The 27,888-nt window shown below is 53.8% G+C and overlaps 2 protein-coding genes, 1 long non-coding RNA gene and 1 pseudogene across 3 annotated transcripts in view; 3 read left to right on the forward strand and 1 right to left on the reverse strand.

Annotated features, from left to right (window-relative positions):
- The window catches only part of ANGEL1 (angel homolog 1 (Drosophila)), a 31,242-nt gene extending 23,227 nt beyond the window's left edge, over positions 1–8,015 (forward strand). The window contains exons 10-11 of the mRNA XM_011988303.1: positions 349–3,654; positions 6,970–8,015. Of these exons, the coding sequence (XP_011843693.1) occupies positions 349–509 (161 nt within the window). The 3' untranslated portion in view covers positions 510–3,654; positions 6,970–8,015. The remainder of the gene's footprint in view (positions 1–348; positions 3,655–6,969) is intronic.
- Positions 6,730–27,888, reverse strand: VASH1 (vasohibin 1). Its single transcript, XM_011988302.1, has 7 exons — positions 26,959–27,888; positions 19,675–19,763; positions 18,467–18,523; positions 16,510–16,584; positions 13,411–13,792; positions 11,656–11,768; positions 6,730–10,779 (listed from the first exon to the last, which is right to left on the reverse strand). Exons 1-7 carry the CDS (start codon positions 27,265–27,267, stop codon positions 10,707–10,709), a joined length of 1,098 nt encoding a protein of 365 aa, XP_011843692.1. The 5' UTR covers positions 27,268–27,888; the 3' UTR covers positions 6,730–10,706.
- Positions 8,229–15,873, forward strand: LOC105545376. Its single transcript, XR_001006908.1, has 2 exons — positions 8,229–8,347; positions 14,824–15,873. It is a non-coding gene; the product is annotated as an uncharacterized LOC105545376 (long non-coding RNA).
- Positions 27,575–27,888, forward strand: part of LOC105545384 — a 77,618-nt pseudogene continuing 77,304 nt past the window's right edge.

Consider the following 27,888-nt stretch of genomic DNA (forward strand, 5'->3'; position numbering starts at 1 on the left):
GCAACGGAGTGAGACTCCATCTAAAAAAAAAAAAAAAAATCAGATTTTATATAGAAAACCTGGATCTCTAGCTTCTCTTGGAAAATCAAAAGATCTTGTAATGGTGGGCTCTCCAGCTTGCCCCAGTCCCCCAGAACTCACCTGTCTATATTCGTTGATGATATTATGGAGTATCTCTGAGAAAATGAGGCCTCCTCAGCCAGATGCTGCAAGAGGAGGTGAGGGGCGGTAGGCAGCCAAGGGGATGCAGCCTGCAGAAGGCATAGTTCCCAGAGGGCTCTGCCACTGCCTGCCCATGCAGCGTGGCTGTGGCTGCTTTTACCCATTGGCTTTTGCTTTGTGCTCCAGATCACAGGCTGTATCGAGATGGAACTCTCAAGCTCCTGGGTCGTCTCTCCCTTCTCTCTGAAGAGATTCTCTGGGCTGCCAATGGCTTACCCAACCCCTTCTGCTCTTCAGACCACCTCTGCCTGCTAGCCAGCTTCGGGATGGAAGTCACCGCTCCATGACGGGGCTCCCAGGGGAAGAGAGCTTCTCTTTCAGAAGAGCTCACTGGATCAGAGACTGTGGAGAAATCCCATGCTTCTGGAAACTTAGATCCAAGAAACTTACATCCCCTCCCTTCCCCCTCCTTGTTCCCTTTTTCCCATGGTTAGATTTTCTCCAGGCCTGGCCGTGTTCTCTGCCTGTGGTCCTTGCCTCACCCCAACCTCTTCCTAATCCTGTGCCACACACTCAGTGGCCTTGGGAGAGGCAGAAGGGAGGCTCCCCCTTCCTTCCATGTATCCAGAGCTCCCCCTTGATTTTTAATTACCAGGGTTGTGGGAGTTATTGATTTCATTGGTTATTTGCTTTCAGGCTGTTTCTTGGTGTACCTTCTGACCTGACCTTTTCCCTGCCTTCAGGACCTCTGGGCCCAGCCCTCTTGCCAGGCATGCACATGTGAGATATGTATATCATGTATGTGTCCTCTTGGGGTGAGACTGTTCTGCACAGCCATGCCTGCCTCTGACCAGTCCACTTTTCACATTGGGGCTGTAGGCCTAGGAGCAGGTTCAGAGTCTTCCCAAGTACCTGTGTATGACTAGGCAGCAGCAGGGCATGGCCCCATCTCTCCTTTTAGCCTCTGTGTTTCATTAGGCATTCATCCTGCCAACCAGGGCAGGCCCGGCATCTGGGCTCTGGGAACAAATGGGGCCCACATCCTGGAGTGGCAAATTTTGGGGGATGCGCTACTTGTCCCAGCGGGCCCTGTGCCTCCAACCCAGAGCTCCCTACAGACCTGGTGTAATTTCTCAAGGGCCCATCCCTTTCCCCAGGCTTCCCTGAGGGAGGTGGAAGTTTGAACCCTTATGTGGAGTTCATTGGGCTAGGGTAGTGGTATGAGGTTTAAAACTATTTAAGGATGAAGAGGAGAAAGAGTCTTCAGGAAACTCTTGTTTCACTGGACTCTGCAGTCTGCAGAACTGGGGCAAGGGTAGGAGTTCCAGTAGGGGAAGGAGCAGGTAGACTCTGCAGCTGCCTCAGGTGGGACTCAAGACCTAAACTGATTCTCTTTTCCTCTCCACTTCTAAGAAGCAATTTTCTGTTCCTCTCCTCCCACCACTTTTTACTTTCTGCTACCTCCCGTCTCCCGCTTCCCTTCCATTTCCTTTCTAGAAAACCCTGGTATTCAACTCAGTCCAAACTGCCTCAGGAGAAAGGTGGCCTTGGACAAAACTGGTCCAAGAATTTGAAGTGGCAGTGTTTGCAGATTGGCTCTGTCCAGCAAGGCTTTAGCTGCTTGTTGCCTCTGCTTTCCCTCCCCTCACACAGAGGTGCCCTGGCTTATTCAGGGGACTCCTTAGTCCACACTGTGTCACCTGCATGCCTTAATCTTTCATTGCTGGGGTGTGGCCTTGGGAGATCCTGGGCCAGCCCCTCCACACATCTCCCTAAGTCAGAGTGGCTGCTGGCCCTGGTAGATTTGAGTGCTTTTGCCTCACTCGACCTTCAGAGTGGGACTGAAGACAGTGGCCAAGAGACTTGAGTTTGGGACAGTGAGCCAGGGGTTAAGGTTCTTTCCTTTTTTTGAAAGCCAAAGACCCAGTTTGAATTGTGCTGCTGCATTCATGGTTAGAAGCTTTCCATGCCTATGTTCTAGGGAATTTATTTTTCTATGTGTGTATATTTTTAAACTTTGTTTCCTGGGTACTGGGCATGTGCCTGTCTGAGCCCCAGGTCTGTCTACACCCCACCATTCATTCTGTCTGTCCGTCCCCTGGACACTGCCTAAAAGGGTCTCAAGCCAGTGCCCTATGGGTTCCTAGGACTAGGGCCCGTTACTGTTCTCTTCTGCTGGGAAATGCAGCTTTAAAATGGCTAGCGAGGGCAGAGGGCAGGTGCTTGATAGTTTATCTTTTCCTTGCTTTCTTACTTGTTTCTGTTTTGAATATGAAATGGGGTTTTAAATGGTTATTAAACTCTTTTTCCAAATAAAGGTTTACCTTTTTTTCCCCCCATTGTTGGTCATTTTTTTAGGATCCTGAAGGGATTAGGTCCTTGAGAGAGGGCCTGAAGAATGAGGTGGGCAGAGGAAGAGACTGAGGAGCTTTTGATTTTGGGGTGGGGTCTCAAGACATAAATCTAGATTGAGAAATGTGTTGTAAGGTTTCCCTCTATTAGCTGAGGTAAATTCCCACTGCTCTGAGGCCTGGGAGGAACAGGGCTTGAGTGAAACCGCCTGCCTTGACACTGTTGGGGGGGTATAACTTTCTTCTGTCCTTGCCAAGTGAGAGAATGACTCTTTGGACTGCTTTTCATTCTTCCTCCATCTGCTCCCCCCAATGCCTCCCTCTAGTGTCTACTGCGCTTCAGGAGGGTCTGTGCAAAGTGGGATAAGATGTGTGTTTTCTTGGTTAAAGCTATGGCAGCTGCATGAGACATGATGCGGGTGGCACATGCCTCTTGCTGAGCATCTATTTCTGATCTCTTTTGCATTCTGGAGCCAGGGCTGAGCAGTGGGCCATCTGTCGCTGGAAAAATGTCTCTTCCTTCCTAGGCCTAACTCTACTGGTGCTTTTGTCCTCCAGCCTCCCTATGCAGTAAGACCAGCCAAGCCCACATGTCCACTGGGAGCCCTGAAACCAGGTCTGGTTTTCTGTCTTACCTGAACAGGTTCCCAGAACCCACACCAGTCCTCTGAATCAGTCTCTGAGAATCTGATTGATTTAAAGCCACTTGGTTGCTTCCATTGCACTACCTGGGTTGCAATCCACTCACTGATTTAGTAAAAAGAAAATTCAGCAGCTGGGCGCGGTGGCTCACACCTGTAATCCCAGCACTTTGGGAGGCTGAGGTGGGCGGATCACCTGAGCTCAGGAGTTCCAGACCAGCCTGACCGACATGAAGAAACCCCGTCTCTACTAAAAACACAAAATTAGCTGGGCATAATGGTGCATGCCTGTAATCCCAGCGACTTGGAAGCTGAGGCAGGAAAATCACTTAAACCTGGGAGGTGGAAGTTGCGGTGAGCCGAGATCGCGCCATTGCACTCCAGCTTGGGCAACAAGAGCGAAACTCCATCTCAAAAAAAAAAAAAGGAGAAAAAAGAAAACTCAGCTAGGGATTAGGAACATCATTTGTCCTCTTGGCCTGTTCGGTTGGTGACTATAGGTAAGTTACTTAACCGCTCTGTATTTCAGTTCACATTCCTTGGTGAAATAGAAATTAAAGTTAATAATCACTTCTACTTGTGAAGAGTTTTCAGATCTGAAATTGCTTTGTTTGGGCTTCGGCAAGAAAAGGGTGCTAAGAATTCCAGAGAATTACTGGTAGGAGTTGGGAGCAGATAGTTACCCCAGCCAGGCTGGACAGTTGGGCCCATTGACTGGGAAGTATTTGAAAGCCCTAAGCTTTGAGGTGTATCCCCAAAAATCCCTTCCTGGCAGGGAGGGTTCCTCCTAGTTGTCTCAGTCAGTCAGCATCTGCACGGCACTTCTGTTAAGTTTACACAGTACTTCCACCTCAGCTAGCAAAGACAGTAGCACTGTGTGGTGGCGGTTTAGGTGGTGTTCAGATTCGACCTTTACATCTGAGGAAACAGAAATCCCAGAGATAGAATTGGAGACTCTCCTTTGGTTTATTTCTTACCACCCCAAATTTCTCACAAGCCTTTCCAGGATCAGGCGAGGCAGGTTTTCTTGGAAGGCAGACGCTGGTGGTGGGGGCCTGGGCTTGGGGAGCTCAGAGGCAGTTTTCTACTGGAGACCAAGACGGGAAATGGCCAGTGAGGAGGCTGCTGCTTTTTTTGTTTTGTTTTTCTCTCCAGTTCCTGCCCTGCTGTAGCTACTAACTAGAGGAATGTTCTGGTTGTTTTGTTTTTCCTTTTTAAAATTGACGTGTGAGAGTTGTACATATTCTGGGGCTGCATGTGATACTTTGATATATGCATACAAACTGTAATGACCAGTCAGGATATTTAAGGACGTTTATCACCTCAAGCATGTATCTTTTCCTTCTGCTGGGAACATTCCAATTCTTCTAGCTATTTTGAAATATACAATAAATTAACTGTAGTCTCCCTACTATACTATCAAATACTAGAACTTAGTCCTTCTCACCATATTTTTGTACCACCCACCTGCTCTTCATTCTCCTCCCCTGCCTTTCCCAGCCTCTGGTAACCCCATTCTGCTCTCTGTTGGAGGGCTGTGTTTTGATTGGCTGCATAATGCACAGTGTGGCTTCTCTTCTCCCAGAAGTGGGAGGAGCCACCTCTGGGTTCCACCAGGGGGAGCTGCCCTGCAGCCCTGGGCTTCCATCACTCCGGTCCACGGTCCATCCCCTCTCCTCTCTCTCCTGAGCAGATGTGCTAGACAAGACTGTTCCAGGTATGGGCCAGCCAGACAGCGGCATGGTGGTGAGGGTGCAGATCTGCTGGAAGCAAGAGAATGTGGACTTCATGGGTTGTGGAGGCAACTCTGCACTTTGTCCCATCCCTAGTCAGTTCCTATGACTTTAAGGCCTGAAGCCTCAGCTTGCTGTGGAGAGGACAGCAGAGCCTACACTTAAAATTCTTGGAGGTTTTGTGCTTCCAACAACCAAGTCCTTTCAGGCTCAGGGTTGGAAACAGTTTGTGTATCTGTGTGCACATTGTCATTTGGGCTGGGCTCAGGTGACCCGCCAGCTGACCTGACGTGGCCTCTCCTCATCTTCTGCCAGGCCTCCACAGCTGGTCCCCTCACCCCGCTGGCAGACACTAAGGGTTACAGGCAGCCTGCTTCTGGGCCATTCTGCTTGGTTCTTGGTATGACCACTTCCTGTCACTACCTCCACGGTAGTGGTCTAAATGCTAGCTCCTGGCAAATGGGGCAGTAGAGCTTCAACCCCTTCATTGTCAGGCCTCTGAGAAGGGCCACCTGAACCCAAAGGTCTAACCCAGTTAGTCATGTGCCTAAATTAGGCAGGTGTGTGCTGTGAGCCTGAGGAATAGGACAGCAGGAAATGAGGTAACCCCTTCCACCCCCAAGCAGGTTGGGTTCTGATCCTCCAGGAGTCTGCAATGACATTTCCTTCTGCTTTCTAAGAAAATGACCAGCGTCCACAAAGAGCCTACCTGACTCATTACGTAGATTCTCACCCCAGCACTTACTTACCCAGCCCCTCATTTGTGTAAGAGCAGGCCAGGGGCCCTACTGTGTATGAACCTGTCTTGTTGAAGCCTCTGAGGCCCTTTACTTGGTATCATATTAGCTGGACTTAAATATGAAAATTACAACACTGCCTCTGTGAAAGGGTGTGCAATGCAAGGTATTCACAAATTCTGGTTACTTTGAAGTGCTTTTTTTGGGTAATGTTTTAGCTGGATTTAAAGGAGCCTGTAACACAACTGCCTGTATTTACTGGTGTACAGTCCCAGATGTCTATGGATTCCAGCAGGTCACCTCTCCTTTTTCTACTGCCATGCCTCCGTCTCCCCCTGGTCACGACCACATCACTGAAAATAAGGAGGTCTTGTGGTGCGAAGCTACACTTCTAGCCACGATTTTGTGGGGACTGGCTGGGATGAAAAGTAAGAAATACACTTTCCTCTCTCACAGGTCTGGATTTTACCCTTAAGCTGAATGAAAGGAGAGCAGAGACAAGGGCAGGAAGGGTTATGGGTGAAATATGCTGTGAAATCTAAAAGATATTTTCTGTGCGCGTCTGGTTTCAACTGTTAGGGCTTGTCTGAAAGTGTGGGAAGAGGTCCAGAGCTGGAGGGACAACAGAGAGGAAGAATAGGGGTTGGTGGATGGGACCCGTAAGTGTTTTCCACACCATGGGTCTGGATGTCAATAGTGATGAGAAGGTTGCTATGGTTTCCTGAGCTACACTCATCTCCCAGGAGAACACGCCCCATTTCTCCTTTGCTCCTGATGGACTGCTGTGGACTGAGACCAGAAGAGCAGGGTCCCGGAATACATCCCGGGAGCTGACTTGAGCCTCTGGAGGCCAGGCCCACTGTGTGAAGAGAAGGAGAAAGCGCTGCTCACAGATCAGGGTTAACAAGGCCCGAGTGGTTTCAGCAGGCTGAAAAAGTCTGGGACCCAGAAGTTTAATCACAACTGCAGGGGCTGGGAGGTTTCCTATTGCCTGGCTTCAGTCTCACCTCAGGTCAGGCTCTTCCCAGAGCCAATGGGGCTAATGCCGCTGGGCTGGGGGAGGGCTCCGGCCCCAGCCCCAAAGGAAAGGAGACAAGGCCTACTGGTTGTGGTTTCTGCCCAGCCCACACAGCAGGAGCTGGGGAGACTTTATTCATTTCAGGGGAAAGTGACAACAGGAATGAGAGAAGTGTGAAAGTGAAAGGAAGGGGCAATACTAAGATGAGAACAGCCTGAACAAAGTCTAGTACGACACTGCAGCCATCCAGAGCTTGAGGGAGCGGGGAGGTCCATCACCACCAGGCCTTGTGGGCCAAGCACACCCACGTTTCTTCTCTCTTGTCAGATGTGATGAAAAAGGGAAACTTGGGACTCTGGAGCACCAAGATGGAGCGAGACGGTCAATACTGATGGACTTGCAGCTAGCACCATGGCAGCCTGCCTGGTCTGGGGAAGCTGGCAGGAGGCGATGGTACCTGGTGGGGGCAGACTGTCCACCTCCCACTCCTTCAGAGGACTGTTTCCTGCCCTTCGCACCATCATCACGTTGGGCCCGGCACTCATGTCCCTGCACTTGGAGTGAGCCCAGGGACACAGGGCAGACACTGGGCCTGCAGATGTTGCTGCAGCTGAGCCAGAAAACATTCCAGGCAGGAAAAGCAGGTGCACACATTCACACAGGCCTCTGGGCACTCCACCAGCCAGAATGAGACCGACTCCTTGACCTGGGAAGTCAAGTCCCAGCGGGAAGGGCTGGAAATCACACGTGGTCAACTTCTCAGCTCTCTCTGCTCCCCAAACCCTGGCCCTAGGCTTGCTTTGTCATCACATCCCAAGGCCAGAGGGCTGCTGCTGTCCCCAACTTGGCCCTGCCAGAAGAGGGATAGGGGTGGCTGGCATGATGGGTGAGGGGAGCATGAGAATGTGCGGAGGCCTTGGAGGGAGAGGACTGGCAGTTACGACAGGAAGGCTCTCTATACCTGGCTCCCCAGTGTTCTGCCCCTGGCACTCAGCACAAGGAGCCAGGCTTTGGGGAGACTTTGCAATCACCCCCCCAATCCTGGTCTATTTTCCCCAGGTTGCTTTCTTAGAACTCACCTTGACCCCTCCTCAGCCAGCAGCCCCCACCTCCAGGGGCAAAGGAGCTGGAAGGCAGTCCTGAACTGGTGGGAGCTGGGGTCCCATCAGCCAGGCCCCGTCCCTCACAGGAAGTGAGATGAGGTGATACCATGGATGGTGACTAAGGCCCCAAAGTCCCTGCCTCTCTGCCTCCCCAGAAACCTCACAGCCAGGCCAGCCCCCGGAGCAGAGCCTGTGTAAACACGCCCAGGAGGGGAGGAGGGGTTGCTACATATGAGAAACAGTTAAAAATAAATTTAAAAAGCACCACTATGTCCTGTGCTGGTCTCCACAGCCCCAAGTCTCAGCTCAGGAAGGGTGAGTGCCGGGGGATTATCAGCTGGGGCTCGGCTCCCTCCCCTGCAGACAGCAAGCAGGTAAGAGCTTCATTTTGCTGTTTTCTCCATGGAGGGCTCTGGGAAAGGATCCTGTAAGTTGGAACCTCTGAAGACTCCAGAACCACGAGTGGCTCCCTCTCATATCTACTCCCCTCAAACCCTGTCGTTCCCGGGAAGCTCCCAGAGGTGGCTGAGGCCACGCCCCTGCTCATGAACGGCAGCATCCAGACCCGGAAAGGACCTCGTTTCAGCCTGGCACCTCCCAAGGTGAGCCATCTCTTCTTAGGCATAGTGGGAACATGGAGACCACACCACCCCCACTCCCTGAAAGCTGGGATGGGATGGTGAGTCAGGGGTCACCATGTGCCTATTATTAGTCTGGCTGGAGTTAGGCACCTCCCAGGGCTCACTGACCCCAGGAGGAACTTGGGGAGGCAAAGGACTGACCAGCTGGCCTCCCAGGGTGCCTCTGGCCGGGCCATGCTGGATCTGGCTCTGGGTCAAGCACTGCTGGTTTGAAGAGCTGCCAGCCTGTGGCGCCTTCCCTGACAGGCACTCTCATCAGCAAAGGCATCCCTGGCTCTGCCTTCCCTTCCTCTTTCTTTGCTTCGAAGGCACCAGCCGTCTCCCTGGCAGGCCGAGAGCTACACTGTCTGTACTCCACACCACCCCCGCTGCTGACCCAGCAACTCCAAAGGGCCTCTGGTTTGTCCCGCTCTGGGAGGGGACTCAGTGGCTTTTCCTTCTCCTCAGCTGCAAGGATCCTCCCCCGGCCCAGCCCAGCTCTGGGGAACAGGTCCTACACCCCACCTCAAAGCATCTTGGTGGACTTCTCCCCAGCACGAGCTCTCTCTACTTCAGGGATTGCAAAATTGGGTTTTTAAGTTTTTTTGGAAGTGATCACCAGCATTTAAAAATTCTATTTCACATAAAAAGTCAGAATTCTGGCCTCTGACAAAGCAGACAATCTGGCAACACGGGGCTGGCACTGTAAGAACAGCTGAGCAGCTCTGTCCCCTTTAACGGGGTGTGCCCTCTTCAGGTAGCCATAGTCCCCACGCAGCCCTGCAGCTCTCCTTCTCACCATTTGCTGGCCCTGTTGTCGTTGGAGTTTACAATCCTAGTTCTGATCTTCCTTATGTAGCCCCCCAGCCCTTCTGCAGCCTTACTGGCAGCTGCCCCTAGCAGACTTACAGCCTCTCAGTAAAACAACAAAACCTTAATGGTCATCTCATCCATTTACCCTTCCATAACCCGAATCCTTTCTACCTTTCTACGCCTCCTGACAAACAACTATCTAGTCCTTGCTGTAGGCAACCCATTACTCCTCAAGCAGCCTGATCCTAAACTCTCCCCCACATCCCTTTCTCACTTGCATCCCCCAGTTCCCAGCTGTCCCTCCTCAGTGGCTGCACTGCACCCTTTCCCTGCACCTCCTTGTTGCTTAAGCCACCAGAACCTACCCCCGGCTCTGCCAACCTCTCTGCATCCTCTCACTTTCCCACCAGGTATCTCATGCTGACGGGCAGGCTGGGGACAACCCCAGGTGCCTAGGTTCTTCCCTTCCAGGGCCCTGATGCCCTGCCACAAGTGACTGGCCTAGCCATCATTGCAACCCCAAGCCAAGATGGGCTGTTAAAGGATGCAAGGCAGGCCTGGGACACAAGCATCCTAGTCTGGTCTTGATTTCCCCAGCAGGGGCTCCTGGCACTGCCAGGGGAAAAGACCCAGGCCCAAGCATCCCACCCCATCAACCCATGCCCAGCCACAGCTCCTGGACTGGTGCCCAGGGTCTGCTCAACTCCCATAGCCATGCTGGCCTCAGTGCCATTCTGGGTCCTCCACCAAGCCCAGACCCTCTGCAGGGAGCCCGTGGGCTACAGTAACAGGCAGAGCTGGGACTGAGCAAGTAGACTCGGTTAGGCCCTGGGAACTTTCTGCTCAGAGGTCCTTCCCTGGGCTCTCCTATCACCCCTCCTCTGCCCACACAGCACTGCCCATGGGGACCTCCAGGGCCTGAAGGCTCTCCTAGGCCACGAGCTCATGCTCTTGGGGCAGATGTGGCCTGTGCCAAGCTCCTGGTTAATGGAACAAACCTTTCTCAGGAGGACTCCTACCCTACTTCCCTTTCCCTGGGTCAAGATTCTGCCAGGGCAGGCAGAACTGGAGAAACATCTCCACCCCACCCCACCCCCCACCATAGGCCTGGTAAGGCTGGGAAATTTCCCACTGATAGGATGCACTGAACTCCCAGAGAGAAGCCAGGGGCAGAGGCACCAGCAGAACCGGCAATCTCCCTCACCTGGCTCCATGGCACATGGATCTCCTAAGCACTGGCCTTCCCACCATCAGCAGATCCATCTGGACTGCTTTCCCCAAATACCTTAAACTTTAGTTGTAGAGTTAAAAACTCCAAATAAAATACTAACGGCCTTTAGGCCCAAAGTTAGGGAGCTTGGCTCAGTGGGAGCGGGAGCAGCTTGGGGGGCTGAGCTGGAACACACTCTTGCTGCAGCCTCTTGCCCTGCCTTGTCACAGCCCTGCCTTCCCCCATGCATGAGGCTGGTTCCAGCAGGTGGATCCTGACCCCTAGGAGTGGGTGGGGCCTGGGATGCCGGCATCTGCCTCAGACCCGGATCTGGTACCCATTGAGGTCTGGCATGGCTTTGGGCTCGGAAGGCTTCTTGTCACCAGATGGCCTGTGGGGAGGAAGAGAGCAGAGCGGGAGGAGAGTGAGTGGTCTGTTAGGGAGACGGAGTTGGGGAGCCAGCAGCGGCTGCCTGGTGGCTTCCCAGCCACATTCTCCAAGCAGCCCTCCAGCGCACAGCACAGTGCGTGTGGAAGTGTGTTTTTGGATGCCCTGGCCTGCCTGTGCTGTCTGAATGTGGCCCTGGCTCGCTCTCACAGGCTTGCTCTCTGCTGGAGGCTGGCTAATCTGGCTGCAGTTGGTAGGTAACAGCTTGAAGTATAAATCTCTCTGAGGGGAATCTGTCATCTACAAAAGCCTCTTAGATAAAAGTCACAGATGATGGATATTTTGGTGCCAGAGGTCTGCTTAGTACCCCACCCCTGAATTCATACCAGAGAGGTGACTCCTGAATGACAATTGTATTTAAAGCAGGAGTCAGAGTGATGTGTAGGAGCTGAAATGAGAGGAGGAGAGCTGGTATTTCAATGGCTTGTTCTTGCTACCTAGATACAGACAAAAACCAGACTCTTGGGTGGGGGGCAAAGTTATATGTTCAAAGTCATCTAATATCCAGGCCCTCTCCCATGGCATTCCTGGGAGGCTCACTGCCTGGCAGGGCCCCATCCTTTCCACCTTTTCTCTCACATAACCCATGCTCAGACTAGTGGGCTGGCAGAGTTTGGTTTCTCCGGGGAAGTGGAACTGCCTTGCTGTGGGAAATGTCAATACACAAACCCCTAAACCCACCATCCCAAGTCACCTCCCTTGGGTGGGAGCAAAAAAGAGAGAAGGGTGGGAAAGAGGTACAAAAAAAGAGGGATACACATGATGAGAAGAAAGGGAAAAAACCCTCTTTGGACCCACCCAGCCATGATCCCTCTCTCACCGTCTCTCGCTGCGGCTGTTCCTGCGATGGGGGCTGGACTGGGCCCGCTGCGGGGAAGAAACATCCTTCTTCCGGTCCTTGGTAGGAGAGGGAGGGCCCGTCCCTTTGCCAATCTAGGTGCACAGGAGGAAGCAACAGCATCACTCCAGGGCTGCCCTGGAGCCCAACCTCCCCTTCCAGGAGCCACAGGTCCCTGGAGGCTGCCTTGGGGAAGGCCCAGGGAACCTCAATCATGGCTCTGCCCTGTCTGGATCTTTCCCAACCTATTTCCCAGGCACTAAAGCTGCCAGGGCAGGAGTTTCTCCATGGGGCTGTCCAATCCCTGTGGGCCCTTGAGGGCAGAGTGGAAGTGGGGGAAGTCACTGAGATACCATAATATTGCAAAAAGTCCCCAACAAAGGCCAGGTAAATGTGCCAGTTGTGGGAGCAGCCCATGCTGAACTTAGGGCTGAGATCCCACTCACCCCAAGGGTGATGCTGGTTATTTCCCGCCATTGAGAAGTCAGACTGGTAGCTCTAGCTCTGCTTAAGAAAAAAATGAGAAAAACAAAGGAGTCATCCTTTATGTGGCACCATCAGCTTGACTTGAGTTTTCAAAACACAGGAGCGCTGGAGAGGGGCAAGAAACAGGGGAGTGTTTAGCACTGAATAGACTGGGAATCCATCGCAGCTCTGAACACTAGGTAACTATTGGCTCTCATCTCTAGATCCAATCTGATGCCTTGAAGACACCATAGCAAACTGAGCAGCAAGAGCCAGGGTGCTGGGGGACCCAGAGCTAGGTGGGGAGCAGCAGCTCTCTAACGCAGGGTTGGCTGTAGCCTGCCTCTGCCCTAGGGGAAGGCCCTGTCACCCCAGGAGATCTCGGCCTAGGGCTGGCAATGGCTAGGGCAGCTGTAGCTCTTACAAATCCCTGCCAGGACACCTGCAGGCACCTGCAACACACCTGGCTTCCCCATCAGGAGGCTGAGCTCCAGTCCGATCTGCCTCTCACTGCCTGTGAGCAAGACTCTGAGCTTCCAACCCTGAAAATGGAGCTACCACCTACCACCCGCTGTCAAGAGAAGCAGTGCACTTGGCAGTGCAGAGGTCGGTGGTTGAGGAGGAGGCTCCAGGCTGCCTGGAGGCGCAGTCACAGTGCAGCAGGGACTGAGCTATGGGGATACCCAGCAGGGGGCCCTGGCAGCTCCAGGAGAACCGAGGCAGAGGTCAGAATTCTGCCTGCTGAAAGGCTCTAGGGCTCAACAGCTCATTCCAGCTGTTTTGGATACAACAGCCCCCAGCCCACTCCCCATCGCCTCCTGCTCAAGTGTGGATGGGAAAAGGAAGAAGGAACACCGCCCTCATTGTCTTCCACATGGTCTGACTTCCCTTTCTTCTGAGCTTCCCCTAGTCCTTTAATGGTTGCTAGGGTTGGGGGGCAGAGTCAGGATGCCTTACAGGAGGAGCCGGGAGGCTGCCCATCACAGCACCCGACCACACCCTCCAGACAGGCGGTGATTCCCCACCAATGACCTTGACTGCAAAGTCCCCTTCTCCATGTGCCCAACACCTACCACCATCCAAACCCAGCCCACCCACCTCCTCCCTCCGCAGCCGTCCGGGTCTGCCCTCCCCAGGGGACCACCTGGACGACATCGACCACTAAGCAAGGCCCCAGCACCCCAGTCCTCTGAGAAGTTCCCCAGTCCTCTCAATCCGACATCGCCTCTGCTGGGGCAGGGGAGGGGGCGAGGGCGTGGAAGGCGGGCCGACCTTGAGCCGCATGTCGCGGGCGTGGCGTTCCAGCTCCTTGCGGAAGTCATCGCGGCCCAGGCGCTCCACGTCCAGCACCGAGTGCTTCCACTCGATCTGCTCCACGCTGTGCGGGTCGTGCGACACGCTCTGGCCCAGCTTCACCTTCTTGAGCACGTGCCAGCAGCGACCATAGGCGGCCTCGAAGTCCAGCACGAGCTCGCTGAGCGTGCGGAAGGCGGGCGGCTTGTACATCAGGTCCTCGCGCCGGCTCATGCCCAGCGCGCCGTAGCGGCCCGCGAAGTTCACCCCCAGCACGATGTGGCGGAAGTAGTTCCCTGAGAAGTAGGTCTTGAAGCTGATGGGGAAGCGCTCCAGGGTGGGCATGCTGTTGGTGAGGTAACTGGCCGGTGCCCCGCTAAGGAAAGAGCCGGGAGAAGCACGGGCCAGCACAGCGGGAGGGACTGGGACCGAGAGCCACGGGGTCCAGGCGCCGCCTGCCTTGGGGTGCAGACACCCGCCCTGCTTATCTCCACACACCTGACGTCTCCTCCCGGTATTCCTGCCATCCAGCATTGAGCCTGGTATCCAGCAGGAGTTCAAAATAAAGGGAACCTCGAATAGGCACCGGACTTCCAGGGATTTGTGGCCACCGCTCTAAACTCAAGCAGGGCTGGTGCCACACTGCAGGGGCTTTTCAGAGCCTGGTGGCCCCAGGTCGGAGGAGAGGCCTTGCCTCTCCTGCCCCACTCCCTCGTCCTCCATCCCCCACCTCCGCACACACACAGGCCGCAGACACGGCCTCTGGGTTTTGTTTCTCCTTCACACGTGGATTTCCTCACAGATGCAGGCAGTTCTGTTCAGTCACCCTTCTCTTACCCCCGCCCTGTCCTCTCCCCATATCCACATGCACCCCTGCCTCTGGCCCTTCAAATACAATCACGTGCACTCCCGAGGCCCGGGAGGTGCCTCTAAGCCACCCCCAGCCCACTCCCGCCTCCTACACCTCTGCCCCACCTGCTCACCTCTCCCCCACCTGCTCACCTCTCCAGTCCCCGGGGCCTCCCACCTGAGTTTCTCACACCCGCCTTTCCCCTGCTCGCCAAAGCTGGCTCCCCCTCAGGCCTGAAACTGAGCCTGCGCCACCGTCCTCCTCGGCACTCACCACGACCAGCGTTACCACTTCTTTTTCCTTACTTATTTTGTCTCCTCCACTAGAGCACAGGGCCCTTGTCTGTCATGTTCTTCGGGGCCCAGCATCAAGCCGGGCACACAACAGTTACTCAATGAAAGTTCTTGAACAAATGGGTAGAAGGAGATGAATGGACAGAAGCATGCAGCAGACACCATGTCCAGCGCTGTGCTGTGTCTCACGGCACCGGCTCAGCCCATTGTCCTAACAACTCTACACACTGCCACTATCCCTCTTTGCAGAAGAGGCCTCCCAGGCTCAGAGATGTTAAGGAACTTGCTTGGGGGTCACATGGTGAGTAAGTGGCCCAGCCACGACTGAAGTCCAGGTCAGCCTGACCTCAAAGTCTGTGCTGAGACATTATGCCACCGTCCCTCCAGGGCTACCGTCATTCCACCAATGCTTACTGAGCCTGACTCCTTGTAAGTGACCAAGGATACAGCGATGAGAAACACACAGCCCTGCCCTGCAGAGGCTCAGAGTGCAGTGAGGACAAGACATGAGAACCATTGAGCACGATGTGCCCGAGGGAGCTGTGGGGACACTGAGAAGGAACTCCTCACCCAGATGGGGGCTGTTCCCATTTTCTTCCTGCCCACAAGCCACCAGGTGACCCCTGAAAGGCTTCGAGACCATAGGACCCTGCCTGGAGTGACTTGTGTGTGTGCTCCTGGGGAAGGGGACCAGTCTCTCTCCTATGAGGGTGGGAGCCTCCACTTTGGTGTGTGGCCCCTGAGGAAGAAGTGAACGTGAAGACATGAAGGCGGCATTGGCCGCAGCCTGAAGTTCTTGGGTGGCCGCAGGCTCATCCTAGCAAAGAACCCTATAAACAGGGCAAGGCTGTCGGGCTCCTGAAATGGGCCTGCCCTGTTAGCAAATGCCTGCCGTAGTGGAGTTCCCTCCGGGACCTCTGCGGAAAGGGCACCCGCAGCCTCTTTGTGTGAACTTCAGGCAGGCATGTCTGTAGGGCGTGGGGATGGACCCCTGGATCACAGTCTTCCCAGGACCTGTCCTCAGAAGGAACTCCCGTTCCATCAGGCCCCCTCCCTCTCACCCTCTTGGCTCCCACCTAATCTGTGTGCCTCTGCAGTGCTGAGCCCAGTGGGCTGCCTACCCCAGGGGTGCAGGCAAAATGTTGAAAAAGCTGGTAAAGAATATGGGCAGGGTGGGAAGAGATGAAACAGAATTGACCTCGAGTTGGTGAAGCTGACTAACAGGTGCACAGGAGTTCATGATGTTCTATGTTTCACGTGTATTTATGACATTTTTAATAATCAAATGACAGAAGAAAAGGTAGGGCTCAGGCACTGACCAGTCAGGATGCAGAGCCAGCCATCAACACTTCCTCCTCTCCCGCTGCTTACTGTGGGGCTGGGGAGGGTAGCCTCTCCTGGTGGCTGCTCTGTCTCCACGGCTACCCTGGTGACTCAGCTACAGGCCCCACTTCTGCCCTTTGGATTGGAGGCGGGGGTGTGACTGGAAAACCTTGTGGGGTTTTTTAAAGGCAGTTTTGCTTTAATATCTCGTCCAGAAATCAACATGTTCTGGAAATGCTAACATCTGGGCATTCCAACTGTGCCTCCCAGACTGTATGGTTCTCGGAAATGGTACAACAGCCTTTGTGAGACACTGTGCCCTGATTTGGGGTTCAGAAAACAGGGTCCCTGTGTCCACGTGACTCAAAAAAGAGCTGCCCAGTAAGCCTGGGAAGATAGCAACTGAGAGGTGGGGTACTGGGCCCCCGGGACTCCTCCATTTTGTGGGGGGCTCTTCCACTTTAGGGGGGGCTTCTCCATCTTGGGGCCAACCAAATGACTGCATATGGGCGAGCCCTGGAGCCCATTCAACCTCCCCCACCCTCACTTTCGGGGCAGGAAGCTGAGGCCCAGAGAAGCCCAGACCCCTCCCCTCCAGGCGAGGAAGGATACATTCCCAGGATCACGGCTTCCAGGCATTTGATTGGCAGGGCCTCTTTGGTCATTTCCTTGGCCAGGTCCATCAGCCTGTGGGAAAGGGAGGCAGGGCAGTAAGGATAGCGCCTCCAGCCCCTTCCAGGGGAATGTGAGAAGGCGGTGGCAGGGTGGACTAGAAATGCTAGAAGGACAGAGGCTGCCCCCTAAGCTGCTCTCAGCTCAGGCCCAGCACCTCCCTCCACACTCCCAACAGAAGCCTGGAGCCTGAGGGGGTGGGAAAGAGGCGGCCACTGCTGACAGGAAGGAGGTCCACTCTCCCTCCTCTTCCCTCCTTTCACTTCCACTTCCCACGCCTGGCTCTTGCTCCAAAGAGCTTCGGGGGAGGGCAGCAGAAGTTGGGGGCAGGACCTTGACCGCTACCAGGCTGGGGCCTTCAGCGAGGTAGTGTGGGGAGGAGGGACGTCAGCATTGATCTCCTCCCTTCTGAAGCACAGTGGACACTCCTGACCTAACCATGGCTCCTCCCAAGAGCTTGTTAATTGACTGTAACTGCCTCCCCGCAGCTGCCTGGGCCTGGATGTGGGATCTTAGGCAGATAGTTGTGTGCTGACTTCCGGATCTGCTCCTGAACTTGGAATTCAGGCCATTTTAAGACAGCCTTTCCCTGAGGCCTGGTTCCTCCCTCTGTCCCCAGCCTGGGGATTCAGCCTGGCCACTGGCTTTGCTCGTGAGGGCACCTGGACTCCTCTATGCCAAGTAAGGCTGGAGTGGGCCCCCAGCACACAGCAGCCACTGGCCAACAAGAGCAAAGCTTTGGGGATAGGGAGGGTGGACTCCACCCAGGGCCTTGGAGAAGGCGTAATTAAGTAATTTTGCTAATAAGCCATTTGAATACATTTTCACAAAGAAGCAAACACAGATTATATGTGGGGCAAGATGTAAAATTCACATTAAATTTTTTTTTTTTTTTTTTTGAGACAGAGTCTCCCCTGTCACCCATGCTGGAGTGCGGTGGCATGATCTCGGCTCATGGCAACCTCTGCCTCTTGGGTTCAAACGTTTCTCCTGCCTCAGCCTCCCAAGTAGCTGGGATTACAGGTGCCCGCCACCATGCCCAGCTAATTTTTGTATTTTCAGTAGAGAAGGGGTTTCACCATGTTGGCCAGGCTGGTCTCAAACTCCCGACCTCGTGATCTGCCTGCCTTGGCCTCCCAAAGTGCTGGGATTACAAGTGTGAGCCACCGTGCCTGGCCAATTCACATGAATTTTTAAAGCCCAGGGGTCTTAAGCCTGTGGGCATCTTTGGGCTGAGCCCCTAGACTCAGCTGTGGCATTCACTCTTCACTCTCCTCTGCCCTTGGGGCTTCATGGGCAGAAACTTTCGTGGAGAAGTGAATTCAGGCAGGGGGCTATGCACAGGATGGCAGGATGGGAAGTGACAGATGCAACATTCTCTCCAGGGAGCTCCCTGTTCTCAGACCCTGGGCCTTCTACTCAATGCCCAGAAAAGAGTCCAGGGAGTAAGGCAAATGGGGTGACCATGCAAGTACCGTGCAGTGGGGACCAGCAAGGGGGACCAGCAATGGGGAGTGCAGCAGCTGCAGAACAGAGAAGGGGGAGGGCTCTCTCCTGCAAGGTCCACCTCTCACTAAAAAACAAAAGATCTGAGGCTCACCTACAGTCCACCTAGGACCACCCTCTCTCCTGGCCAAGGCAAGAGCTGGGGGCGGGCTCTCTCCCACTCTCTAGCTCAGCATGGACCTGGGATTTCCTTTTCATCAAGGCAGCCCTAGCTGTTCATTTCCTCTTTATGACATCCTTAAGGCCCCACGGTGGCACCTGCCCCCAAAGGCTGGCTTCCTTCCAGAGAGTCCCTGACTGCCCCATAAACTTCCACTCCAAGGCTCACTACAGGGCTTTCAAGAGGCTCCAAGCCAGCCCTGGGGCAGAGGACTGGCCTCCCCACACTTACCCTGTCAGAGGTCTGCTCTTCTTAATTTCAAAGAACTGTGTCCCTGTGTGATTGTACCTGCGGGCGTGGGTTAAGGGCTTCCTAGCTTGGCCTGAAGGAGGTTGACCCTCTCTCCCTGCCTATCCCCAAGCTCAAGAGCCAAGTCTTCTGGAGGGGACATGGGGGCACAGCATGAATGCTTCTCCCCACCTCACGCCCCCTTCTCTTTCCCTCTCCCTCACCCTCCTTGGCTTTCTCCCTTGTTTTCCCCTGGCTTTCTCCCTTGTTCTCCCCTGGCTTCCCTTCTTAGGACAAGAGACACGGAGCAGGCGGCCGGTCTGGTGAGGGCCAGAAAGAGGCTGTGGCTGGGAACAGCTCCCTGCAGCACTTCATCTTCCAACCAGCTGAGAAGTCACAGGAACTGAGAGGAGGCTAGGGTAGGGGATCTAACTCCGCCTTTAATTGCTCCTGAGCCAGCCACCTGCCTCACTGGACCAGTTTCCCCACTGGCATAGTGAGGAGTGGGACCCGATTTGCAGTCATTGGCCTGGCTTCCCCCAACCCAGGATCCATGCCTAGCTCTCCTATCTCTGATCTCTGCAGCCAGAAGCCTGGGAGACAGGACCCAGAACACACAGCTCGGGGGCAGGGTGCAGGGGCTGGAGGGCCCAGAGCAGGGACACAGGGGAATCTGGACCCAGGGGAGCCCAGCTCTTCCCCTGCTGGCCTCCTGCCAGGGAAGAAAAAGGAGAAGAACCAGGAGAAAATTCTAGGATTCCGAAGTTACCTCCTGGAGCCTAAAATCCTTTTTCTCCGCCATTTTCCTCTTTATTCAAAACCAGACTTTCAAAAGCCCCAAGGCAGCTCCCTCTCTCCCTCTCTGCTAGGGCTGGGTGGACAACAGAGCAGGAGATCTATCTAGACTTGGCCACCCCACCAGCAAGTCACTCGGGACCCATTTCCCTCTCTTTACCCCGTCATATGGCAGGAGCGAGAGGTGAGTGGCAAGAGAGTGCGGAGTGGGCCCTGCACTCATCAGACAAAATTCCTCCGACATCCAGGAGGGACATGGGACATGTCCCACAGCAGCAGGGACCACAGAGATGCCATGTGAATGGCAGCCCTGGCATTGTGGAATGAGTGGCTCTGCTGATACCTCTTCGGCTCTGTCTGGAAATGCCCACCACAACGGCCAGAAGGTGGCCATGACCCTTGACCAGAGAGGATACTGCAGCTCCCTGATGTAGCGCTGCACAGCTTCCAGGCGCTCAGGGACAGGTGTAGACGGCTGGAACGTAGGCACACTCGGTATGGGGATCTGGGGACAGAGAAAAAGCTCTGGTCACAAGAAGAGGCTCACCCTGGAGCTTCCAGTCCACCAAACCACCTACGACTGGCCTCAGAGGCACCCCACCCTGGGGAGGCGCAGCTTCCCCTCCCTCCCACTTGAGCTTCCTTTCTTGGCACCCCCTCTTTGGAAGACTCTTGCCAGGGCCCCAGCCCAGCCGTTCCTTCCCTCCTGGGACTTAACAGCATTTCTCATTTGGAGCATATGTTGATATTCCAATTTTATGCTTCTTTAATAATTTTAGAACAACTTAGGTAAATTCACTGACTGTTTTAAATTTTAAATATTCATTAGTTTCAAGACTTAAGAATATAATATTGGGGTTAAGTTCTTTTAGGTTTGAAGTTTGCTCTGGTTCAAGTGCCGGATCAAAGTTGGTGTATCCGGGGTCCCATCCTCTCAGGTGGTGCCCTAGGCTTGGGGAGTGGTCCCGAGGGGGGTGAGCATCCTTGGTAGGGGGTATGACCCACCCAGTATTATGGGCATATGTGCCAGGCCTTCCAGAGCACCACCCTGAACCGTCAAGGAGTCAGTCAGCGGTAGCAGGCCAGAAGGACATATTTTGGAACAGGTCTAGATGTAGCTCTGTTGCTGGGGCCTGCACAGGAGGCCTGGGTCCTCCTTCAAGTCTTCCCTTTCCTGCCAGCTCCACATCTAAGCAGTACAGGTTTCCAGGTACCCAGCCAGTCTTCCTCTCCAGAATGCACTTTCCAGCACCCAGCCCAGAAATGGCAGAGGAGAGAACAGGCAGAGCTTCCCAATGCCCGGGAGCCCGGAGGCTGCTGGGGTAAGGTCAGGAACAGCTGACCCCCAGGCTTCCTTCAGCCTCCAGTCTCCAGAAAAGAGACCATTATGCCAGTGTGGGCCCCTCTCCAGCCAGGGGAGCCTGAATCCGGAGGTTTGGCTACAAGAAGTCGGTGAGGCCGAGGAGGCCAAGAGATACCTCAGCTAGAGTCCTCTGAGGTTTCAGAACAGACTTCCTTGGGTAGAAGAACCAGACTTCCAAGGACAAGGCCCACCCCTCAGAGCTCCCCCTTGGCCACCAGCACAGTAGCTATAAGGCTCCCCACATAGAGAGGTCCCACCCCCTGCCCCCAAGCCTCCACCTGGCCCTCCAAGGCCAGACTGAGCCTCCCCACAAGGGAAGGGGGTAGGGCTGTGTAGGGAGGGAAGGATGAAGCTCTTCTCCTCCTTTCCTCGGGAGGCTCTCGAGTGGTGGAGATGCCAGCCCAGCTTTTTAAATAATGTGACTGCAGGGGCTGGAGCTCTGACAAAGAGGGAAGTGACACTCCAGTTATCACTGCACACTCATGTCTGGGGTGCTGCTGATGGCACAGGCACACGGGACAGTGTCTGACAGACACCTCCTCACTGTAAGGGGTGGAGATGCAGGAGGGAAGAGGCCCTGGTCCACAGCCACAGTGTCGCCTGCACTTCCTAGCCCTCCCTCCCGTCTGTCTTCTCCTTCCTGTCTGGGCAGTCCCTAGCAACCGCACTGGCTGCCGTGGCTCCTGAGCCACTGACACCTCTGTCTGGAGGGAGCCATTTCCCTTTCACATTGCTCCCCCTCCCCAAATTGGCACCACCACTTACAGTCACCAGCAGGATAAAAGCCCGGGGTGGGGGGCTCCCCCTCTTCCTGTCTGGCCACCCTGTGCCAAATGGGCCCCAGGGCCTGGCCTCCCCATGTCAAGCATACAGGGGTGGGGAGGTGGAAGAGGAATTAGAGGAATTACTTAGCAATTTACTTTAAATAGCATGGCACATCCACCCAGTCACCTGGTCTCTGCAGGCGGCAGCCCCTGCCAGGCAGGGAAGCAGGCAGATCATCCCCGCGCACAAGTGAGGATCCAGTGACCTTGAGGAGCTTGGGATAAAGACTGTAATACACCCTCCCACAAGAAGCTGCAAACAGGGAGCTGCAGTCCCAGGACTGGATCATTCACCCAGAGCCAGGCCTGGGCCGGGGCCAGGCAGTACCCACGAGAGCACTGGCACCGGCTGTTCAGACAAAGGACCCAGGAGCTGGCTGCTCTGGGAGAAGGAAAAGTCAAGAAAATACCTGGGGGTTCAGAGGCAGGACCTTAAGGCCACCCTCCCCGAGGCTAGCTCTTTGACTCAAGTCACCCCACTGCAGGCAGCACCGACACCTTTTTTTCTAAATGTTCATTACCCACATAGACTCGTTCACTCAAACACAAACAAGAAAGATTCTGTATATGCAAACGATTGGGCCCACTTTAGGACTTGCCCCTCACCCCAACCTCCGAAACAGGAAACAGAAGTCGGGAAATACTTCCTCACTGTTGAGGGGTGGGGAGGGAACCTACAAGTGGGGCATGGTGGGGGAGTGGTAAAGCCACCAGATCTCCCCAGGGAGCACTCCTTCTCCACAGCCAAGGTCAAGGACTCCCCCGGCCCCAGGAACCCCTACAGTCCTGAGTTCTTCTGAGGCAGTCTCACTGGAGGGGTCTATTTCAGTCTAGCACGATGAGGCCTAGGGGAGGTGGGGAGAGCTTGCGACTGGATGTGTGTGCCGAAAAAGTGTGTCCTAGTGGGCAATAGGGCTGAGTCTCCAACTAGATCGTCACTGTGGATATTCAGCTCTGCCATTTACAGTCATGACTTTACTTATTTATTATATATTTTTTGAGACAGAGTCTTGCTCTGTCACCCAGGCTAGAGCACAGTGGCGTGACCTTGGCTCACTGCAACCTTCATCTCCCAGGTTCAAGTGATTCTCCTGCCTCAGCCTCCCGAGTAGCTGGGATCACAGGCATGCGCGACCACACTCAGCTAATTTTTGTATTTTTAGTAGAGACGGGGTTTCACCATGTTGGCCAGACTGGTCTCAAACTCCTGACCTCAAGTGGTCTGCCCGTCTCAGCCTCCCAAAGTGCTGGGATGACAGGCGTGAGCCACCGCGCCCGGCCCAGTCGTGACTTTAGTGCCTCAGGCACTTCATTTATAAAGCGGGCACCAACACAGAATCAGCCTTACAGTGCAAATGAGATGCTGCAGGTCGAGGTCTTAGAGCGGGGTCTGGCACATAGCACAGACTTAATTCCTGTTCGCTGTCATCATTATCAGTGTGTCCCGAAGATATCAGTCCGCACATGCTGATCGCGGCAGTTTCCCTTTTAGAGATGTCCAGGCTGGGTGTAGTAGCTCATGCCTGTCATCCCAGCACTTCGGGAGGCTGAGGCGGGAGGATCACTTGAGCCTAGGAGTTTGAGACCAGTCTGGGCAATATAGCGAGACCCCACCTCAACAAAAAGATAAAAAAATTAGCCAGGCATAGTAGGGCACACTTGTAGCCCCAGCTACTCTGGAGGCTGAGGTGGGACTATCACTTGAGCCCAGAAGGTAGAGGCTGCTGTAAGCCATGACTGTGCCACTGCATTCCATCCTGGTGACCAAGCAAGACCCTGTCTCATAAATAAACAAAAGGAAAGCACTCTGGAGTCATCATAAATAGCTAGAGGAGATGTCCAAATTCCCATTCTGCAGGAGCTCTGCGGCCTGAGCCATAAAAGACCTTCAGCAGCTGGGTCTGGGGTCAGTGGTCACTAAGCTTTTAAAGGTGGTGGAAGCCTGAAACCTGAAGGAGAGACGCTTATCAAGGAGCCTAAGCTGTTGCTGGATGTGGGATCTTTCTAGAAATTGTTGCCCTATAACATACTGGCATCATCCCTGTAATTACAGGCTGCTTCTCCAACGCGCTAGTGGGGTGTTGATGAACACTCACTCCTTGCTCCATTACTGGGTATCTATTAGAGGCACCTAATGAAGCATCACATGCTTTGCATCGTTAATTCCTCTAACATCCTCTTGATGGGCACTGCTGTTAGCTCCATTTCACAGGAGGAAACTGAGGCACAAGAAGGTTGCCTGTCTCCCTCACATAAACAGTTATGGGAGATCAAGGATTTGAACAAGGTGGCTTTGACTCCAGAGTGCTCTCCTTTTATGACACCACCCTGCAGGGGTCCCAGACTCAACCACGTGCAGGGGCCAGGCAGGTAACATACACAGGGCAGGCGGGCCTGGTAGGTGAGTGGTGGAGATGGTGGCAAGATGGGGGAGTAGGACCCACTCCCCAGCCCCAGCTGACAGCTGCTTCGTGGGACTGCAGATTCCCATGTGTTCCCAAGTCGTCTCACTTTCTGAAAAGATGCCAAAAATCTGGATCTTTATGTGAGAAATCTCCCAATTTTAAATTTCGGCTCAAGTGGCCTTTTAAAGCATTGTACAGTCCCAACAAAACACTTCTTGAGCCCCAAACTGTGTAGCCGCTCTAGGGAATGCCCCTGTGCCAGCTCCAGTGGCATGGCCCCTAGGGATGGTAAGGACGGGGTCAGCCCACCCTGCCACTGGCACCTGGCACCCAGGCGCCCAACCCATGCTGCTTCTCTCCAAGGCCTGCTGGACTCCACTGCACTCTCAGACTCGAAGGGCACCTTTCTTTTTTATTTTTTTTTGAGACGGAGTCTCGCTCTGTCGCCCAGGCTGGAGTGCAGTGGCGCGATCTCAGCTCACTGCAAGCTCCGTCTCCTGGGTTCACGCCATTCTCCTGCCTCAGCCTCCCGAGTAGCTGGGACTACAGGCGCCCATCACCGCACCCGGCTAATTTTTTGAAGTTTTTAGTAGACACGGGGTTTCACCATGTTAGCCAGGATGGTCTCGATCTCCCGACCTCGTGATCCGCCCACCTTGGCCTCCCAAAGTGCTGGGATTACAGGCGTTAGCCACCGCACCCAGCCTCTAAGGGCACCTTTCTACTCAGGGCCCAGGTAGAGGAGGGACCTCATGCAGACTCATGCGGTTTATCTGAGATCTGTGGTTTGAAGAGGGGGAAATTCAAATTTTCCCAAACCTCTCACAAAATTCCTTCCACTCTAGGGGTGGAAGTCTAGGGGTCCGTCACAACACAGCCCCCACCCCTAGACTTTCTTCATCCATGTCCTTCCTGTACATGAGGACTGAAGATGACAAGATGACATTATAAACCAGTTATTAGTGAACTCACTGAACTTTTTTTTTAGTTCCCAGGAGTGGTGACAGTTCTATTCAGCAGGGAACTATTCACACTCTTTTATGGTATGATTTAGATATAAGCCATCTGGAGAGCTGCCCAGCGTTTTCAGGTAGGAGCAGGGTGTGACTCTGGCCTCATCGGGACAACCGATCTGAGCAAAACCTAGTCTTCCCGCTTGATAAAGGACATGAGTAAAGGTGATGGACATCTGGCTGGGCGTGGTGACTCACGCCTGTAATCTCGAGCGTGGTGGCTCACGCCTGTAATCCCAGCACTTTGGGAGGCTGAGGTGGGTGGATCATCTGAGATCAGGAGTTTGAGACCAGCCCGGCCAACATGGTGAAACCCTGTCTCTACCAAAAATACAAAAATTAGCCGGGCATGGTGGCGGGTGCCTGTAATCCCAGCTACTTAGGAGGCTGAGGCAGGAGAATCACTTGAACCCGGGAGGTGGAGTTGAGGTTGCAGTGAGCAAGATCGTGCCATTGCACTCCAGCCTGGTGGAGAGAGTGAGACTCCGCCTCAAAAAAAAAAAAAAAAAAAAAGGTAACGGATATCCAATAACCAGGTAATGGTTGGGGCTTTACAGTTTGTCAAATACTTTAACACACAGTCTCTCATTTCATCTTCCCCACAATCAACCTCATTTTATTGATAAGAAAATTGCATCTCAATTAGGTGAAAGGGGCCATATAGATAAGCAGGTGGCCCCTACCAATGTCAGTATCCTTTGATGCAATACTTTCACTTTCAGAATCTTTCCCAAGGAAATAATCAGAGATGGACCTCAAAAAGTACATTTTAGAATGTTCACCACAGTATTCATTTTAGGAATAAAACTGGAAACAACATCCAACTATAGGGGATTAGCTAAATAAATGGTAAGTCAGTGCAGAGCGCATTTATGCGGCCATTCCAAATCAATCTACATTTTGTTTCCGCTGGAAACATTAGGCAGTATTTTAACCTTCAACCTTTGATTCCCTTTTTCCCAGAAGACACTTTCTGATGACTGTACCGATAACTTGGTAAAAACAAAACGGGCCACTTGTCCTCATGTCTAATTCACACTAACTTCCATTCCTCCTAGCCCTCTTCCTTCCGACCTGGGCAGGCAGGGCTAGGCACTGGGCTCTGAGCTCAGTCCAAAGGGCTCTTTTTTGGAGATTTCAGGCCTCTGCATTTGGCAAAGTGCCTCCTAGTCTTGATCATGTTTTTTTTTTCTTTTCTTTTCTTTTTTTTTTTTTTAAATATCAGGCATGTATTTCCATACAGCAGCGTACAGCTCAGCAACTCTCAAATACCCTTTCATTCAGCAAACACACACACAAGTGCCTGTTCTGTGCCAGGCACACAGGAGGCCTTGGGAAGACAAAGATGAATGAGATACAGCCTCTGCTTTCGTTGGTGACACAACTGAAGGATAGCTGTCATGGAGGAGGAGTTACAGCCAACACAGAAAAATTATTACATTGTATGCTTCTCCATAAGACTTCTTCTAATGTCCTTGAATCTAGTGTCCAACAGAGAAGAGGACCTGGACACCTCCCTCCACCACCGCCACCCCCCTCCTTCTCCTGAACACCTGAAGTTGAATCTGAGTTCTGCCACTTACTGGCTGTGGGGCCTTGAGTTCCTACTTGAGTTTTCAGCTTTCTCATCTGTAAAATGGGAACCCAAATTGCACTTAACGTCACAAGGCTGTTGGGAGAATTCAGTGACATAATGCACAAAAATATTTTCTCAACATATGAAGCCCTGCATCTCCTTAGTCATTCATTACATGTGTCTGCTCACAGTTCTCTAGCTTGGCAAGTGTCATCAAGCAAATGAGACGTCAAGCCATCCTAGTGTGTTTGTTAGTTCCATCTGCTGCTGTCCCCTCCTGTAAAACATGGGCATTTTAAAAGACAGCGGAGAGGACCTCCTGGAGACAGGTATGTGAACCTCCCTCTTATAATGGTGGTGAGAGAAAGTTCTCCGGGACAGGTATGATTTCTCTGCATTTTAAATATCTTACCGAGTCAGTGGTCCCCTGCCCTGTGGGAGGACAGTGTGGCTTTACTTTTAGCCCCAAGGTCACTAAAACCCTAGACTGTGCTATCACCCCGGACCCCCAAGCCTCACCTTGGGCAGGTCTGTGGCCCCACGGATCCGTTGCGCCACCTTCTCTCCATCGGGGTGGATCTTGGCCACGTGTTTCCACATCCTTTCCCAGGTGGCCTCATCCACAGGTAGCCCACCCCGGTTGACAAAGAAGGGGACCCCTCCGTCTCGCAGGTCCTCTTCCCCTTCCTCTTCTGGCTCCTCATCTCTCTGGGCTGAGGCTCCTTGGCTGGTCTCCAAACGCCTGACCCCAGAGGGGGCGGTGGTCACAGCGGATGTTGGAGTGGCACCGCTGCTACCACCCCCAACCACCTTCTTCCCCCCTGGCATCCCTAAATCCTCGAGGGCGTGGTGGAGGCGGGAAAACAGGTGGCTCACAAGAGGCCTCCCACACACCAGCTGCAGAGATAACACATGGCCAGAGTGCAAGCCGCCTTTAAGAAATCAGGGCGTGGCTCCTGTACAATAAACTACTACTTGATTAAAAAAATCAGTGCAATAAGGTGAAGTGGGGTCCAAGGGGGTGGGTTGTCTGGGGTCAGCCTTGGAGGCCTTGTTCTGTTTGAAAAATGGGACAAAGAGAACACACCCCACCTTGGCAGCCGTCACAAAGCACCCCCATCTAACTGCGAGAACAATGACGGGCAGCAGTGAGGGCTGGCAGAGCGGAGAAAAGTCGAAGGGAAACTGAGGCCAGACAGCTCGGACCAGCGGCTGCAGAAAGGACAGAGTCAAGGCACCGGTGCCCACTGGGCGCCCTGGGTCTCAGTTTCGGAGGGAACAAAACCCCCTACACAACTCTCGCACGCTCACATCTGCGCGCGCCCCAGTAGAGACCGAGGCGACTCCCGGCCGCGCGAGCTCCGAACCAGGACCCCCGGGCGGGAGAGCAGCGCTGGGGGACGATTTCTCCGACGCGACGAGACAGTCCGGGAGCCAAGACTCGCAGCT

Source organism: Mandrillus leucophaeus, unplaced genomic scaffold, assembly GCF_000951045.1.
Source record: "Mandrillus leucophaeus isolate KB7577 unplaced genomic scaffold, Mleu.le_1.0 Scaffold326, whole genome shotgun sequence".
Classification (NCBI taxonomy): domain Eukaryota; kingdom Metazoa; phylum Chordata; class Mammalia; order Primates; family Cercopithecidae; genus Mandrillus; species Mandrillus leucophaeus.